An 18,434-nucleotide genomic window follows, 5' to 3' on the forward strand; every position below is an offset into this window, starting at 1 on the left:
AAGGTGATGCACACTGGGGGCACATGGGAACCAGGTGAGACAGGTACGTTCCTATCGTACGCCCCCCCCCCCACCAGGTAACCTACATGGCCCCTCCCTTACCCCTTACTGTATCCACAAAACACAACACTACCCATAAACATCTACTTTACAAATCAACAAACATCCCTACTGTCTTCCCCGTTCCTCCCATATACCAAATTCGTCTTCTCTCCCTCCTAACCAATCAAATTTGCCATTTTCAACTCTCATCAAAATTTGCCATCTCCAACTCAACATCAAAATTTGCCATCACCAATTCATCATCAGTCCCTCCTAGGGAGGGAGAGATGGAATCACCCCAATGTCTCATCCACGTCGTGATGCGTCTCACAAATCCAACAGCAATTCTCATTTCTGCAACACAACAAAGAAAACACAGGTGTGGAGTCATCATCATCACCACAGGTAAGTGGCTGCGTATGGTGCGACAGGTTCTTCAATCCTAACTATTTCCTAAATGACTTTAACAACTTTACACTACCCGGGGTCTCTCTCCGGCCAAACCATTGGCCCTCTTACACTATGGGTTCTAAAAACCAATTCCCATTGGCCAAACTGTGGTGCTCTTCAATTTGGGGTCTCACTCCCCCGATTCATCTCCCGGTGCCCTCGTACAATTTCTGGGCTGCGACGTGTACCTCTCCCAGTGGGTCTACCCACCTGCACACCTCCACCACTGCAGTTGCCTCCGAGCTTACCTGCTCCTTACCCTAACCTAACTAACTGGGGCAGGCCCTCTGGCTCTCTCCCCACTCCGTGCCCTCTCTGGCACTGGGCTGCCCGATCCACACCCGGGATCCTCAGGCACCCACTCACAACTACCGGCTCCCAGAGCCCACCTGCGGCCTCACCTGGCCGACATCCTCACAGTGGTGGAGTGCTCAACCAACTACACACACTAACAGGCTACACGCCCAGCCATTTCCACAACACTAATGCACCCATTCACAACACCATTCTGCAACCGCACCACAAATGCCAATATCCAACCACAATTTACCTGCACCCTCTACCTAACACTTACACTACCCGCCCCGGGTGCTCGTGAAAGGGGTCCACTCTTCCCCCATCCACACCTTCGCACCATGCACACCACTCCGTACCACTCACTCCAACTCTCTCCACACACCTGTATCTGCACACCTGTGCTCTCACACCTGGTGCCACCGGCACCCTTCTCTCCCCAAGCGCATTCGCGCTGATCCACACACTCACTACTCATACACTGCTCCACACACCTGTCCAGTTGCACACCTGTGCAATCACACCTGTTCAATTCTCACAAACACGGCATCATCTCAGCTAACTACTCCCTTCTGAAACTTGCGCTTCCCAGTCGTCCCTTTAACTATTGCGCTCCCTCGTCATTATAATCCACACTAATCTACCTGCGTCCCCACTACAGGTATCAGTCACTAACTAACCTTAACGTTACCTAAGGTCATCTTCTCTAGATCCCTACACACAATATCCTAACCCACCCGGGCTAGTTTTCACTGCCATACACCCCATAATCTAGTGCTCCTTTGCCCCCCCACATGGGAAGGGTGGCAAGGATGCCATCCCACCACATCGGGGGCCTCTCACTACCAATTTTACACATCAAATTTCAACAAATCAAAAATTTGCCAATCATCTGCCAATCACTGTACCATTACCAATCATCACTCTGCCAATCACTACTGCCAATCCCTTGCCAATCATCAAATTTTGTTTTTCTCTAATTTTGGGTCCAAAACACTATCCTCATCACCCAGTCTCCTCACTAATACCTCTCGGTGCGCCAATTCCCGTCCAAAGCCCGGCTTCGTAAAGCCAAGCAATGGATGCTGGTTGTTCTGTGCCAGTGGCTGGCTGCATCCTGCCTCCGGTGCAGGGAAGGAGGTTTACCCGGCCCGAGATCCCACGCACCTTCTCGGCACGGAACCATCCAATGTCCCGATCTCGACCTGCCGGAATTCCTCAACAAAAAGTGGTCGCCATGACGACTCTTTCTATCGGGCCGCCCGCTCCGCCTAGTGGAGCACGGACGCGGCCGTTCCACGCGAGGCCCAGCGTGGATCGCGCACGGCGGTTCTTTCGAAACCGCCGTGGTTCGGATCCCCGCTGGTTCTCGCGGCACGCGAAGCCCGGCACGCACCGAGGGCCTGATTCGGCTATAAGTCGTTCTAAACTCTACCCCGTCTAACGTCGACGCTTCACCTGGACGCTTACACCCCGCAGCCCGTTCCTTGCTCACACATCCAGCCGTGCCCATGCTCCTCGTACCTTTCCTTACACACCCAGGTACACCCATTCCACTCACAGCCTTGGTCACACACCTGACCACCGAACACTTTGGCACACATTCGTTCGTAGCACACCTCACCAATACACCTCTTCGCGCCCCCTCCTCGGTCACCTCCTCTGTGACAATCACAGGTGTGCTCTCATTCGCACACCCAACCACGTGCCTCACCACCAACTCCAGCGTGCATTCCCACTCACGCTCTACCATTCCAGGTGTGCATCCTTCCATCCCAGGTGTACATCCTCGCTCACCTGTCACAACTAACTCACGCTCCATGTCACTCTCACTACTTTCACCTCCACTCGTGACAACGCACTCACCCTTACTCTTGACAGCACACTCTTTCCCCATGCACCTGTCCGTCACACACCTTTCTCGCGCACACTCTCCCGTTACACCCTCTGTAACACTCACCACAGGTGGACACTCTTCCTTACTTCTGACAGCGCACTCTTTCCTCATGCACCTGTCCGTCACACACCTTTCTCGCGCACACTCTTGCGCACACTCTCCCGTCACACCCTCTGTAACACTCACCACCCCGCGCTTCCACGTGCTCCCTCGCACACGCGCTACGACCGACTCACTCTCGCCAGCACACTCACTCCTTGGCACGCACTTTTTCCTCACACACCCCAGAGTCGGACTTTCTTGCACACCTCCTCTTTCGCACACCAGACCTGTCGCACACTTCACCAACGGCCTCTCACGAACACCCGGGTCTATCTCGACCCCCAAGCCTCTTAAATCACCTGGCGCATCATACGCACGACCATATTGGTCACCACTTACACCGGGTCCTCTTCCTCTTCGCTTCTCCTCCATCACCTGCGAATCCCTCATCCGGTTAATGAGCACATCATCACGATCCAAACACAGACTTTGGACCAATTCTTTTATCTCCTCTTTTATCTCTTTCTTATCCCCTCTCCGTCGCTTCTTAATTTCGCTCATCCCTTCTTCCACTTCTTCTAATTTGTGCTTCACCTCTTTTATTCCCCGGTACGTCTCCTCAAGCTCATCCTCCAAGGCTACCTTGACCGTTTCCATGTGCGTCCTCACCTGCCGGTCCTTCGTCTCCATTACCTCTATCACCTCGTCCAACCTCGTTGTCAGTCCCTCACGTACCATCTGACATTCCCTCTTTGTCGCTATCAAGTCGTTTTTTATGTCGTTTTGTGTCGCTTTTAACCCTCCTAATACCGCAGTGTTCCTTTGAACCTGCTCCACTAACTCCGTCTGTCCCACCGTCAGCTGCTCCACCTCCTGCGTCAGGTCCTCTATGCCCCCTTGTAACTTTACAGTCCCCTTTGTCACCTCCTTCTCCATGTGCTCCTTACAGTGCCTCACCTCCTCGCGCACTCCTCCGACCTCCTCACTCACTCCTCTTCTGATCTCCTCTCCCATCACTTGCATCTCCTGCCCAGATGCCACCCTCATCTGCTCCATTTCCTCCCTGTGAGCATCCAGTTTGGTCTCTACCCCCATTCTGACCCCCTCTATCTGCTGCTCCATTTGTTTAACTTCCCTTTCCGCTTGGTCCCTCATGTCCCTCAATTTGCCTTCCATACTGTTTTCTAACCCCTCTAACCCCTTTTGCATCCCTTCCATTTGATTCTCTTGAGCGGCCATTCTGTTTTCTACCCCCATTAACCCATTTCTCACCTCTTTTATCCCATTGTCTAACCCCTCAAAATTTTTGTCTACCTTCTCACCAGTACCCCTCGCTTCGTCCCTCATTACTCCCAATTGCTCACTCCGAGCCCTCGCTTCGTCCCTCATTACTCCCAATTGCTCACTCCGAGCCCTCGCTTCGTCCCTCATTACCCCCAATTGCTCACTCTGAGCATCCATCCGGTTCCCCATTACCCCCATTTGGTTTTCCAATCGCTCACTATTCTTTTCCATAAGGGCCGTCATTTGTATAAAAAAAAGTTCCAATCTTCCCAGCGGCGCTACTTCGGTCGCGGGCACGGTGACCAGCGAGGCGCCATTTTGTGCGCCCGCTTCTTCGTGCGTGACGGCGCTATTTTGCGAACCTGCCGCCCTCACTGCTTCGCTCTCCTCCTGTCCCTCATTTTGGTCCTGGATCGACCCTACCTCACTCTCCTTTACCGGACCCCAGCTGTCTTGATCCGCCATAGCGCGACTTGCAAAATTCGAGTTTCGTAAAACAAATCCAATTTTTTTTTTTCGTTATAATTTCGTCGAGCGCAGTACGCGCTCCGAATCGATTTTCCCTCCCAAAATTTGGGCCTAATAAATTTAGTCCCGGGTTCGAATTCCACTCCTCGACACCAATTGTTACAGACACGACTTTGATGTTAAGGTGGGCCGAGCGGAATGGCCGTCGTGTCCGCACAAATTCACAAATTACCCGATTGTACTCGAACGTCGACAAAGCCGCGCTACGCTGGCTCAATAGGAAAGAGAAGACACCCGGCTGGGTTATAATGACACAATACGACACCAGGGGTTCAGTTCTCAAGACCTCCGGAGGAGGTTATATTAAGGCGGAAGGTTAGATTACAACTACAAGAGGTACATCATAGGAAGACAGGCACTTAGACACAACCTTATATTATTCCCGACAGACCACAGAGAAACAGGACAAAAACTGACTCACACGGGGATTGATGGCTAGGAAAGCGGGTATTCGTGATGGCCAGCACAAGGTGCACCTTGTGCTCAGGGACAGGATGGCGCGGCCCAAAAGATGCAGGAGGTCTCTCAGCGCTCGAGGTGGCGTCTTGTCGTCTCAAGCTGGGGGCGCATCTCACGTCACATCCGGCAAGCGGCTGCGTATATCCGGCGGGGAGTGACACGCCCTCGGCTCGTTAGCTCCGCCTCGTGGAATCGGCACGTTGCTTCTCATTGGGTGCGTGCGGGGGGGGTTACTGGCTCCGCCCCCGACGAGGAGCTGACAGCCAGCCCCTTCGGGGTAACCCCGTGGAGCGCATGGTCTGGAGCTAATCGAGCCGGTGTGAGGACGCATCCTCCCCCGCTCCGCCGCCATCCCCTCTGTTGTTGTTGTAATTGTTGTTGTAGTTGTTGTTATTGTTGTTGTTTGGGGAAGAAGATGGGAGGAGGTATGGGAAAGGTCCTAAACTCACTACTGATGCCATATAATCACATTCTGGTGCAACGAAGAGTCATAATTAATGGAAACGAGGCCTTAACTGACATAGATTAAGAATAACTAGGAAGATGTCCGAAAGTTGTCTACGTGTGGTGCGGTGGACCTGGGCACGACATTTAATGGGGGAATAAGGGGAAGGTCGGCTCTACTGATTGTTATTTACATGCAATGGGACTAGGGAATGGGGGATTGGGGAAAGTTGGGGAGTATCGGAGAAAATAGGGGAATATTTACAAGCGGATATGGAGGCCAAATTCCATATTCGCAACAATACATAGCAAAATAATAATCTTACTACAATTCACCAAATGTCTGTCTGTCTGTCTGTCTGTCTGTTCGAAGGTACCGTAAAAACTGCTGAACTGATCGCAAATATATTTTCGGTGGGTAATCCTGGGATCCCCAGGAGTAAAATAGGCTATTTAGTTTTCCCCAATTTCAGCTTTATTCTCCAGCATTCTCAGGTTTGGACTCCCGCATAACATTCGCGTTCGCACGACGTTCATTGTGACGTCTTCTTACGTTGAGCAACGGTACCCGCCCTGTGGGCGGGGCTTCAATTGGGAGGCCCAAATGAAAAGGCTAAATATCGGAAATTGAAGCCTTTTTTTCTTTTAAACGATTTATATAAACATCCGTCATGCGGAAACGTCATGCGGGAGCAAGTATCAGCAGGATGTGGCAGTGTGGGAGTCCACGTTTGCACCGATCGCTGCACCGTGTGCCGCACAAACGGCTGCAACAATCGCTGCACAGCTGCATCGATCGCATGTGGCATGAAGGATGATCAGATCTAACAGATCGCTGTCTCCATCGATCTTGCCAAGGCCGTAACACCTATCGGCTCAAAATCCTTTTAACTGTTGATTTGGTACAGTTACACGTATCGGGAATTTGGTACACGTATCGGGAGTACATACGACATAGCGATTGTGAACACGATTATCGATCACGATTCACGATCATCACGATCATAGTGTATCGATCACGATTTGAAACACGATGGAATAATATTTACCGATATGAACAGTGATGTGGCTTTTATTGAAATTCTCAAGATACTGTTTAGATTTTGATGATTTGCGTGTGATATGATTCAACGGATGTTTATATGAATCGTTTAAAATAAAAAAGCCTTCAATTTCTGATATTTTGCCATCGCCATATGCAGATTCACCACGGACCCACGATCGATGTTTCTCCACGTGAACGTACTCGTTTGTTTGCGAACAGGTACGTTTTTCATGGAAGTCCTTCACGAACTTGCTCTCCATGATGTGCGACTGAAGGTGCGACAGGAATGTGGAATTTATTGGTTTCATGCTTTAGCATTCACCGTATCTGCATTGCCTGTTTGCTTCTGGCCTCCCACCCGTGCGTAGCACGGGTATTTCTCTAGTAATATGAATAATAAGCGTAATTACACAGAGATTCAAAATTGATACAAAACAACAACAACAAAAAAAATTGCAATGCGTTTCGGAGGACCTCCGCCGAACCCCTGAGACTGGCTCACTGAACCCCTGGGGTTCGGTCGAACCCAGGTTAAGAACCGGTAAAGGGAGGTGGGAGGGAGGGTGAAGGGAGGTGGGGGGGGGGGGGGAAGAGGGTAAAGGGCAGTGGTGGGGGAGGGTAAAGGGAGGTGGTGGGGGAGGGTAAAAGGAGTTGGTGGGTGGAGGGTAAAGGAAGGTGGGGGGAGGGTGAAGGGAGGTGGGGGGAGGGTAAGGGGAGGTGGGGGGTAGGGTGAAGGGAGGTGGAGGGAGGGTAAAGGGAGGTGGGGGGGAGGGTAAGGGGAGGTGGGGGGGGGAGGGTAAGGGGAGGTGGGGGGAGGGTAAGGGGAGGTGGGAAGGGAGAGGGTAAAGCGAGGTGGGGGGAGGGTAAAGGGAGGTGGGAGGGGGGGGTAAAGGGAGGGGGGGTGGTAAAGGGAGGTGGGGTAGGAGGTTAAAGGGAGGTGGGGCAGAGGGTGAATTGGGGAGGGTGAAGGGAGGTGGGGGAGGGGCAAAGGGGGGTGGGGGGAGGGGCGAATGGGGGGGCGGGTAAATGGAGGTGGGGGGAGGGTAAAGGGGGGAGGGGGGAGGGTAAAGAAAAGTGGGGGGGAGGGTAAAGAAAAGTGGGGGGGAGGGTAAAGGGAAGTGGGGGGAGGGTAAAGGGAGGTTGGGGGGTAAAGGGAGGTGGGGGGGAGGGTAAAGGGAGGTGGGGGGAGGTGGGTAAAGGGAGGTGGAGGGTGGTGGGTAAAGGGAGGTGGAGGGTGGTGGGTAAAGGGAGGTGGGGGGGAGGGTAAAGGGAGGTGGGGGAAGAGGGTAAAGGGAGGTTGGGGGGAGGCTGAAAGGAGGTGAGGGGGGAGGATGAAGGGAGGTGGGGGGGGGGGGTAGGATGAAGGGAGGTGGGGGGGAGGATGAAGGGAGGTGGGGGAGGGTGAAGGGAGGTGGGGGAGGGTGAAGGGATAGGGAGAACGTTGAAGGGAGGGGGGTAAGGGTGAAGGGAGGTGGGGGGAGGGATGAAGGGAGGTGAGGGAGGGGGAGAATATTGAAGGAGGTTGGGGAAAGGTTGTAGGGAGGAGGGGGAAAGGGTGAAGGGAGGTGGGGGGGGAGGATGAAGGGAGGTGGGGAGGGTGAAGGGAGGTGGGGGAGGGTGAAGGGAGGTGGGGGAGGGTGAAGGGATGGGGAGAACGTTGAAGGGAGGGGGGTAAAAGGGTGAAGGGAGGTGGGGGGAGGGGGGTAAGGGTGAAGGGAGGTGGTGGGAGGGATGAAGTGAGGTGAGGGAGGGAGTGAGGGAGGGGGAGAACATTGAAGGAGGTGGGGGAAATGTTGTAGGGAGGAGGGGGAAAGGGTGAAGGGAGGTGGGGGAGGGGTGAAAGGAGAGGAGGAGGGAAGAGGAGGACGGAGAGGGGAGGGGAGGATGAGCGAATGTGGATGTGGAAGCTCCTGGAGGGTGAGAGGTGGTGAGGGGAGGGCGGGAAAGAAAGCGCGCAGAGGTAGGAGGAAACGGCACGCATTCAGCTGAGGCGGAATGGCGAGTCTCTGCAGCCTCATCGCTTCAACATCTCAAACAGTCCTTCTGCTACTTCTGCCGCTCTCCGTGTACATCCTGCCGGGACAAGGTAAGGACCCGGTCGGAGCGGGACACTTCCAGGCTGCCTTGAAGGGACGTGCGCTCGGGGTTGCGCAATGTTTACAGGCGCTGAGATACTCACGCAAATCGAGCGCAAAGCCGACGGCATTTTCATGCCATTCACACACTTCCCGCTTGCTCATTCGTTGCCATACGACCTTTGGACCTTCCTGCTGGTCGTACTTGTACTGGTAATCCCAAGGTTGGAACGGAATAGCTCGCAATCCTTTCCATTGTTTAAGGGGAAACCATATCGAGTCCCTTTAATCGAGTATCATGGGGATCTTCTTCCTCTTCTTCTTCTTAGATGTCTTCGATTAAATATGTCCTTCTACCTGCTGTGCTCCATGGCAAACCTCTATTAACGAATCGTGGCTCCACGAAGCTTCCTCCAAACCCACTTCGCGATTTCAGGTTTTGCTTTTCTTTTAATGTGATTTATGGCTATGTATTTATTACGTACGCAATAAATTGGCGGAACTTTTATTTATTTTTTAAACCTTGATCGCGATTCCGCACGCTACTTTCGTGCGCTTCGTACACGGTAAACCCCCTTTCCCTCATGTTAACCCTGTATTCTCCAAACCTTTCTTTGCCTATCTCTCTCCACTCCACCTATCCTTCGTTAACTCTCTTATTTATGTCCTCATTTTTATTTCCTCAATTCCGACCCTTCTTGCATATATAATAAATAGATGGCCCCTTATTATCGTTTTTGTGGGGATTTCGTTTGTGATGCGTTGTGTCAGAATTTGAAGTTGCACTGAATTGATTGCGTATTCTTCCTTATTTGTTTTTTTTATTTAAGAATTTTAAATCGTATACAGGTCGGTGGTCTCTTTGTCCTCTAGTCTACCTACCACCTCCTTTCTGGTCTTGCACCCTCTGCTCTTTACCCCCAGGTTATTCTGTGTCCATATTGTATCCATATCTTCTGTATTCATATTATTTTGCATTCATATTGTATTCATATTATTCTATATCCATGCTGTTCATCACCATCTCCTATCTTCCCCCATCCAAAACCTCGATCTTTTCTACCCCCGCTAATTCACCCCAGATCCACTTCTTTGAAATTCCGACTTCTTTGTGGAAGTCCTAGCAGTGTCCATGTGTTTTATTCCTCATCCCCCCCCCCCCCACCCCTTCCCACGCCTCCTCCCCCCAAGCCCTCTTCCTCCCACAGATCTCCCGATGTCCCTGTTCTCTACAGTTGTACTTGTGTGCTTCCCTCTCTCTCCCCCATCTTGTCTCCTGCTCCCTTGATCATATGTTTTTGTGTCAGTTTGTTTTTATGTGATTAATGTTAGCTCTTACACGAGCCTCGATCTTGTACACAAAAAAAAATATCCATATTCTTCTGTATCCATATTATACTATATCCATATATTATTCTATATCCATATTGTGTCCATATTATTCTGTATCCATATTCTTTTGCATTCATATTGTATCCATATTCTTCTGTATCCATATTATTCTATATCCATATTGTATCCATATTATTCTATATCCATCTTGTATCCATATTATTCTATATCCATATTGTATCCATATTATTCTATATCCATATTGTATCCATATTATTCCATATCCATATTGTATCCATATTATTCCATATCCATATTGTATCCATATTATTCTATATCCATATTGTATCCATATTATTCTATATCCATATTGTATCCATATTATTTTGCATACATATTGTATCCATATTCTTTTGCATCCATATTCTTCTGTATCCATATTATTCTATATCCATATTGTATCCATATTATTCTATATCCATATTCCTTTGCATCCATATTTTATCCATATTATTTTGCATCCATATTGTATCCATATTCTTTTGCATCCATATTGTATCCATATTCTTTTGCATTCATATTGTATCCATATTCTTTTGCATCCATATTGTATCCATATTCTTTTGCATCCATATTTTATCCATATTCTTTTGCATCCATATTTTATCTATATTCTTTTGCATCCATATTGTATCCATATTCTTTTGCATCCATATTGTATCCATATTCTTTTGCATCCATATTATTCTATATCCATATTGTATCCATATTCTTTTGCATCCATATTGTATCCATATTCTTTTGCATCCATATTATTCTATATCCATATTGTATCCATATTCTTTTGCATCCATATTATTATATATCCATATTTTATCCATATTCTTTTGCATCCATATTGTATCCATATTCTTTTGCATCCATATTATTCTATATCCATATTGTATCCGTATTCTTTTGCATCCATATTTTATCCATAATCTTTTGCATCCATATTTTATCTATATTCTTTTGCATCCATATTGTATCCATATTATTTTGCATCCATATTGTATCCATATTCTTTTGCATCCATATTATTCTATATCCATATTTTATCCATATTCTTTTGCATCCATATTGTATCCATATTCTTTTGCATCCATATTATTCTATATCCATATTGTATCCATATTCTTTTGCATCCATATTGTATCCATATTCTTTTGCATCCATATTATTCTATATCCATATTTTATCCATATTCTTTTGCATCCATATTGTATCCATATTCTTTTGCATCCATATTATTCTATATCCATATTTTATACATATTATTTTGCATCCATATTGTATCCATATTCTTTTGCTTCCATATTATTATATATCCATATTGTATCCATATTCTTTTGCTTCCATATTATTCTATATCCATATTGTATCCATATTCTTTGCCATATCTCTTATTTATCAATGTCCTCCTCTATTTTGTCCCTCGACCCTGCTGTTGGTTTGTGTCCCTCCCTCTCCCCGCATCTTTCTGTTGTTACCTCCACCATCAAAGGTGGATGGGGGTTATGTTTTCACCCCTGTCTGTCTGTTTGTTTGTCCATTTGTTTGTTTGTGAACAAAATATCTCAAAAAGTTGTGAACGGATTCAGACGAAATTTGACAGAGATGTAGCGTATGTCATAAGGACGAAATGATTAGATTTTGGTGAAGATCCGGATTCGGCTACTATAATTTTTAAAGTGATTCTTCACCATTGAGTGATATGGCCAACCAGGCGGAGGTATGCTCTCTACTGAGTGCCGTTCTCGGTCCTTTTGTTGTTACATTCTGTTCCGTTATATGTTCTAGTGACTCCAAGATCCTCGGCTCTGTATATATACAAAACTTTACATAAAGGCCACAAAGGGACACAGACACAATAAAGGGACCTAGGTCTCCTTGGATACACCGAGCAGTAAAAATGTGTGCCAAAAATAATAAGACTGCATCTCAACCTCAGTACTAGACAGAGCTCTGCACTAAAGCATGAGAGTTTTCATTTGCCCTAAAACCAACAACAACTAAGCTCCAGATGAAAATAAAGTTTAAATTGATTATAGAGGAGGAGACCATTATCTCTTCTGCAAAGTGTATTCTGCACATGAGGAATGGGGAATGCATGGAAAGGGAGAATGTTACATTGACCAACTGAAGAAGTTGTATAAAACTTTTTACCAACTGAACGTCTGGGTCTATTCCCAAATTTAATTCAGACCTCATTGAGGCTGACACACAGGGCGCAGGCATGCCATCGCATGGCATCACACGGCACAGGCATGTCCTCGCATGGCGCAGGCACAACGTTGCAGAGATCAGGCACGATGTTGCACAGCACAGGCGAGGCCTCGCACGGCGCAATGAGAGTCCTCTGTGATACAACACTGAACCTTTAAACATCCCTGGACGGTGCTTTGGGGTCGTGTCCAATTGCCTGAGAAATCCTAATCGCAGCAGGAACTCGCTGATAATCATGAATATCATTAAACTATTGAGAGTCACCTCCCTTAAGCTTTCATTGAACGTTCTTCCAACATTTTAAACTTTCTCTGCTCATGTAGTCCATGGTGTAGGTTTATCAAAAATACCTTAAAAAAAAAATGTTTTGGGAATCACGGGGTTTTATAATAGGACTCTCACATTTGCAAAAAAAAAAAATTCAGTTTTAAACTTTCTCTGCTCATGTAGAGAGCATGTCCATGGTGTAGGTTTATCAAAAATACCTTAACAAAAAAATGTTTTGGGGATCACGGGGTTTTACAATAGGACTCTCACATTTGCAAAAAAAAAAATTCAGTTTTTAATTGGGAGTTCCAGCCGTTCCAAGCTGTGTAATTGTCCCTTTTGTCGTATTGCACAGGTGATCATTTAGACCATGATTGGTTCTCCATGACTATTCTAACCGTTATCATTGGAATAATGTAAAAGAAGAGGTTGTGCTATTTCATCCCTGTTATTTTCCTACCACACATTGCATCGTTATTGTATTCAACGCCGTCGGAATGATAACCGTTTATTATCAGTGACTAAGCCCAATTGAGTGAATTGAGGGGTGGCTTCGTTTCCAAGAGCATCGTTTCACATAAGGTATCCAAACGCTCAATGAAGGCCAACTATGGGAAAAAAGAAACAATCTGATTACCTTTGAGGATGTGATTACCTTTCCACTTACCTTTGAGGCATCTAGTGTGGGTTTGATTCCCGACTGAACTAATAAACTCCGATTGGTCCCTCCTTGGTTCGGAGTGTTCCATCCTTCAAATGCAGACATTATGCAGGGTGTCCTTTCTGCCAGCATTAGCATTGATATAATACAGTACCACGGTGTCTTTTGTGTAGAGTCTGCGAGTTATCTCCAGCAACCTGAACAAATGACAAATTCCTGCTCAAATCACCTCCTGTTTTGATCAGCCAGTTCGTGAAAGACTTGGACCAACAATACGTGCCCTACGAGCTGCCGAACCCACGCTAATGCACAGGATGATGATGATGATGATGATTATGATGTGGAGAAACAACAAAAGGGGACAAAGAATCCAAGTGTTAAACTTATTTTAATACTCCCAAGTCATTAAATAGCTGCTCTTTTGATCACGACAAGTGAATCAGACTGTCTCCAAACAAAGGCGTTGGTACGTTAGATGTTTGTAAACATTTGTGTACTTTGACTCAGTTCTTACAGCCATGCGCCATTATGACGACACGCCTCTCACTCGTAAGGGCTGCGTTGCGCAAGATCCGCAACATGTATTTGTCCGTGACTTGTCTTACGTAGTCTTATTCAGACTGGCAGGAGAGTGTAGACTCTAGAGCGGAACTCACATTCCACTCTGAGACCATCTATCCTGGGTTCGAATACCGATAGATCCAGCTATAAACCGTTGCCGTGGTGATTCGCATGCAGTGCAATACATCAATGTGTGTGCCATCCATCGGAAGGAGGTTGAGGTGGCGAGGAATAGGGAGAATATTTTGGGGGTGACAGTTTATAGCTGGACACTCTATGCATGTAGAAAACGAAAGTTTGGAGAAATCAAGCATGCTGGTTATTTTTTTATTTTTTTTTTGTATACAGAGTCGAGGCTCGTGAAAGAGCTAACATTTATCAAACAAACAAATCAAACAAACAAGCAAACAAAGTATATAAAAAGGGGAGCGGTCGACAAGATGGGGAGAGAAGGGGAGGAAGCACACAAACACAACATTTGAGAGCAGGGACATCGGGAGATGTGTGGGAGGGAGAGGGCTTGGGGGGAGGCAGGATAGGTATAAAACGCAAGAAGGTAGAAGGTTGAGGGAAGAAGAAGAATATGCAGACCTTGTATGGGCTGGATGGATGGAGTCAAGGCTGCAACCTGTCTGCCTCTGCCAGACCTTCAGGAAGCCGTATGGGTGCAGGACAGGGATGTTTGGAGAAATCTGATCATGAATGTTACCAGAAGTCGGACACGACTTGACGGAACTAGATACTAAGACGCTCATCACGACAACAAGGAAGCATTTGCTACCATCACAATGCAAGCAACATGCTAAGACTATGGATGCAACCATATGTTTGAAGACCTTTTCACTTTACCGAGTAAAGTGCTACATATTTTTGGCAGCAAGGACGTAGGTAACGTTAAACACCATTGATAACAACAACACGATCGATCCATGTACCATTGCATCAGAAACTACCTCCATGGGTCCACTGCATGGTGGTCTTCGAAGAGCGATCTCAAAATCAGTTGTATGTCGCCAAGGTTCCGCTGCTTCCCACGTTCGAATGGTTACCTATAAACAGAATGCCCACCAAGCTCAGGTGACCACTTCCAATTGGATAGGACCTTCCATTGTCAATTATCTAACAGTGTCCATGACGTCACCACTTTACAGTAGACACCGATTGTACATGATTGTTCGGAAGTCAACAGAAAACATAGAGATAGATAGCCGATAGTGGACATCTTGTCTAACGGTCACCTATCTCCACCAAACAAGCGTCTGGTGTATCAGAAGGTCAAGAGAAATTGCTGTGATTTGACATTTTCTTAAATAGATGTGGGTGTCTGGCATGAGTGGGAGTTGTATCTGCTTGAGGGCATATCTTACCTCCTAGAGTTTGTGTGTGGAAAGGTGGAACGCTTTCACTATGGAGACGCCAACACGGTGTCGCTGGCAATTGGACGTGTGTCCGGAAAGCAGGATAGCTTGGTTGGTAACAAGACTTTCATGTCACTCTTGGATCAGAAAATTAAATGGGAAGAGATCGAGCTTAAGGGTGTAGTACTGGTGGACAGGTGATTTTTTTTATTGTTTTTTTAAAAAATAGCTGAACAGTTTCCTTATAGTCTTATAAACAAGAATCATGCTATTAGAGGTCATAGAAGTACCCCTAATTATTGAAAAATTCAAATTTCAATTCAATTCAATATAATATTTTGCATGAAATTTGTTATAACTTTTTTTTTTTTTTTTTTTTTTTTTTTTTTGTATACAAGATCGAGGCTCGTGAAAGAGCGAAAATTAATCACACAGAAAGACAAACAGACACATAAAACAAATAACATCGGGAGCGGTAGACAAGATGGGGAGAGAGGGGGAAGGACACAAACACAACATTTGAGAGCAGGGACCGAGAGACATGGAGACATCGAGAGATCTGTGGGAGGGAGAGGGCTTTGGGGGGGAGGCATGTGAAGGGGGGAGGCATGTGAAGGGGTGGAGGCATGTGGAGGGGGGGGGGGGTGGGAGAGGTATAAACATATGGACACTGCCAGGATTTCCAGGAAATAAGTTGGAATTTCAAACAAGGTGGATCTAGGGTGAATTAGTGGGGGTAGAAAAGATCAAGGTTATGGATGGGGGAAGATAAGAGATGGTGGTGAACAGCTGTTTTAAAGACCTGGAGGGAGGAGAGGGATTGAAGGGAGTGTGGGAGTTTGTTCCACAGGCGGGAGAAAAGAGGAATGAAAGAGTGAAGGTGAGCAGAGAGCCGAGATTTCGGCAGTTTAACCATCAGAGGGTTGCTGGCAGATCTTGTGCGACCTGTAGGAATATTTGGGGGACAGAGCACGGAGAGAGCTGGGGGAGCAAGGCCGGAGAGGAGTCGGTAGAAGACAGAAAGACCACCTACCTGCCTGCGGTGAGTGAGTGAAAGGCCCTCAGAGATAGCTTCATCGCGGGAGATTCCAATGATTTTGAAAGCTTTGGATTCAACAGCGTGAAGCCGAGCCAGGTGTGAGGCAGGAGCACCAGCCCATAGGGGAGAACAGTATTCCATTGAGCTGCGGATGAAAGCCTTGTATGTGGTGAGGAGCTCAGGTGTGCCGAGGAAGGACTTCGCACGACGGAGGATGCCCAGTCGGCGACTGGCTTTGGAGGCCAGCTTGGAAATGTGGTTTTCCCAAGAAAGATCATGGCAGATAGTGAGACCCAAAAGCTTGAGTGACAGAACTTCTTGGAGAGGATTGTTGAGAAAGTAGATGGGAGGGTTGTCCAGTCGATCTTTCCGGAGAGACATAGTAAGAGAGTGAGATTTGGCAGGATTGAAAGACATGTTCCACTTGTTTGACCAGTCTGTGATTTTGTCCAGGTCTTCAGAGAGTGAAACTTGGGAAATGCATCATTCTTTTGGGCTGAAATTTGGACAGGATATTCAGAATATCACTTCCTTTAAAATGATGAAGGCTTTTGTTTATAGGAGTAGCCATTGTGGATTTATTGAAGGACAACCAAGTTTTATCTGGTAATTGGCATAATTAGCTAATTAGTGAACATTTGACATAATTTCACAAAATCCTCTCATCAGGTAGTAGAGTAACACATGTATAATACATGTACCAAGTTTTGTGTGAAAAGAATGATAGGTGACATAGAAGATAGAAGTAGAAATGTGTTCTTTGTTTTTCCTTGTTTTTTATTGACGGTCTAATTTATGCAAATTATATGCATGTAATATGACAAAGAAGCGTTGAAACTGGTCTGAGTTAAAGCCAAGATTATATCTTTCAAGAAAAACTGAAAATTAGGTATTAACTTGACTTTGTTTTTGTGTAAAGGCCTCTCAAAGGTACATATGTAGTTTTCTCAATTTTTCACCAGTACTCTCAATTTTCCCTTAAGTTGCTGTAAAGGGAGTAGTGCGGTGGTGGAGGGGTGAGCGGGGGAGGTAGGGGTGGAATATAATATGAGAAAATCAAAATCGCCGAAAGGAATATAAGTGGGGCAGGGAAGGATAGGTAAGAGAAGGGAGGGTCGATGGAGTGCAGTAATAAGGACGGAGGAGGTTGGGAGGGAGTAAGAGAGGCAAAGCAAGGAGTATACATACAGATTATACGGTGGGGGAAGATGTGGGAGAATGGAGAGAGGAATTAAAAATTCCACAGTTTTTGGAGTCCACTAATTGGGCATCTATAGTTGTTATGCCAGTCTTCCTTGGGTTCAAAATGCAACTTGTAAGCCATTACATCACCTGTGATTGAAGCATTTTGTCTCCATTGGTTTTGTCCGCGGCCTAAGTGAATGCACCAGTTACAGCAGCGGCGATGTGGTTTTCTAAAAAATCAATTAAATTTTTTCGAATTCCACGTCATAATTGAGAACCTTGGAGATTATTTCAGCACATTTTATCCACCAGTGCTCATAGTCGTACCAAATGACACCACCCATTACCTGTTGTCATGACTCTTGAAAAATCTGTGAATCAAAGCAAAATCTTTCATCTTGCTATAATTCACCAAATGTCCGTCCGTTCCCAGGTACCGCAAAAACGGCTGAACCGATCGCAACGATATTTTGGGTGGGTATTCCTGGGACCCCTGGGAGTAAAATAGGCCATATTGTTTTTCCAATTTTTCCAAGTTTTCCGATTTTCCAGTTTTTCCAAACACGATGGAATAATATTTACCGATATGAACAGTCATGTGGCTTTTATTGAAATTCTACAATACTGTTTCGATTTTGATGAGAATTACGAACCTGCAGCGAATGCGGAAGTGGACATATGACGGCAATGCGCGGGTTTGATCATATCCCAATACAACCGTCATTCAATCGTAATGTTAAATCGTTAAACATTAATCGTGTTAATCGTTTTGTTAAAGTATCAATTGATGATTGGAATTGAGTGAATACAATTACGATTTTGAATTCGTAATTGTATTCAACCAACCGTACGGAACTTCACATCAGGATTTAAATATTTGTTTATGTCACGAATGTTGTTAAAAGTTTATTTTTTATATTAATGCTATTTAATTTGTGATTGGAGTTATGCTGTTTGGAATGAAAAAAGAGATATCAAGTTCAAGTGAATGACGGAATGCCGTGACGGCTTCTACTTTCGAATTGTGACTTTGCGGATCGCCATATGCAGATTCGCCATTGACTGGGTATGGAACAAACGTACCCGTTTGTTTGCGAATGGGTACGTTTTTCATGGAAGTCCTTCACGAACTTGCTGTCCATGTCTGACGTGCGACTGAAGGTGCTACAGGAATGTGGAATTTATTGGTTTCATGCTTTAGCATTC

At 46.3% G+C, this 18,434-nt stretch overlaps 1 protein-coding gene across 1 annotated transcript in view; it reads left to right on the top strand.

Annotated features, from left to right (window-relative positions):
• Nucleotides 1-8,280: 8,280 nt before the first annotated feature.
• Nucleotides 8,281-18,434, top strand: part of LOC137430727 (disintegrin and metalloproteinase domain-containing protein 10) — a 135,218-nt gene continuing 125,064 nt past the window's right edge. Inside the window, exon 1 of the mRNA XM_078781524.1 lies at nucleotides 8,281-8,571. Within this exon, the coding sequence (XP_078637650.1) occupies nucleotides 8,481-8,571 (91 nt within the window). The 5' untranslated portion in view covers nucleotides 8,281-8,480. The remainder of the gene's footprint in view (nucleotides 8,572-18,434) is intronic.

This window comes from Myxine glutinosa, chromosome 7, assembly GCF_964187855.1.
Source record: "Myxine glutinosa chromosome 7, kmMyxGlut1.1, whole genome shotgun sequence".
In the NCBI taxonomy this organism is placed as follows: Eukaryota; Metazoa; Chordata; class Myxini; order Myxiniformes; family Myxinidae; genus Myxine; species Myxine glutinosa.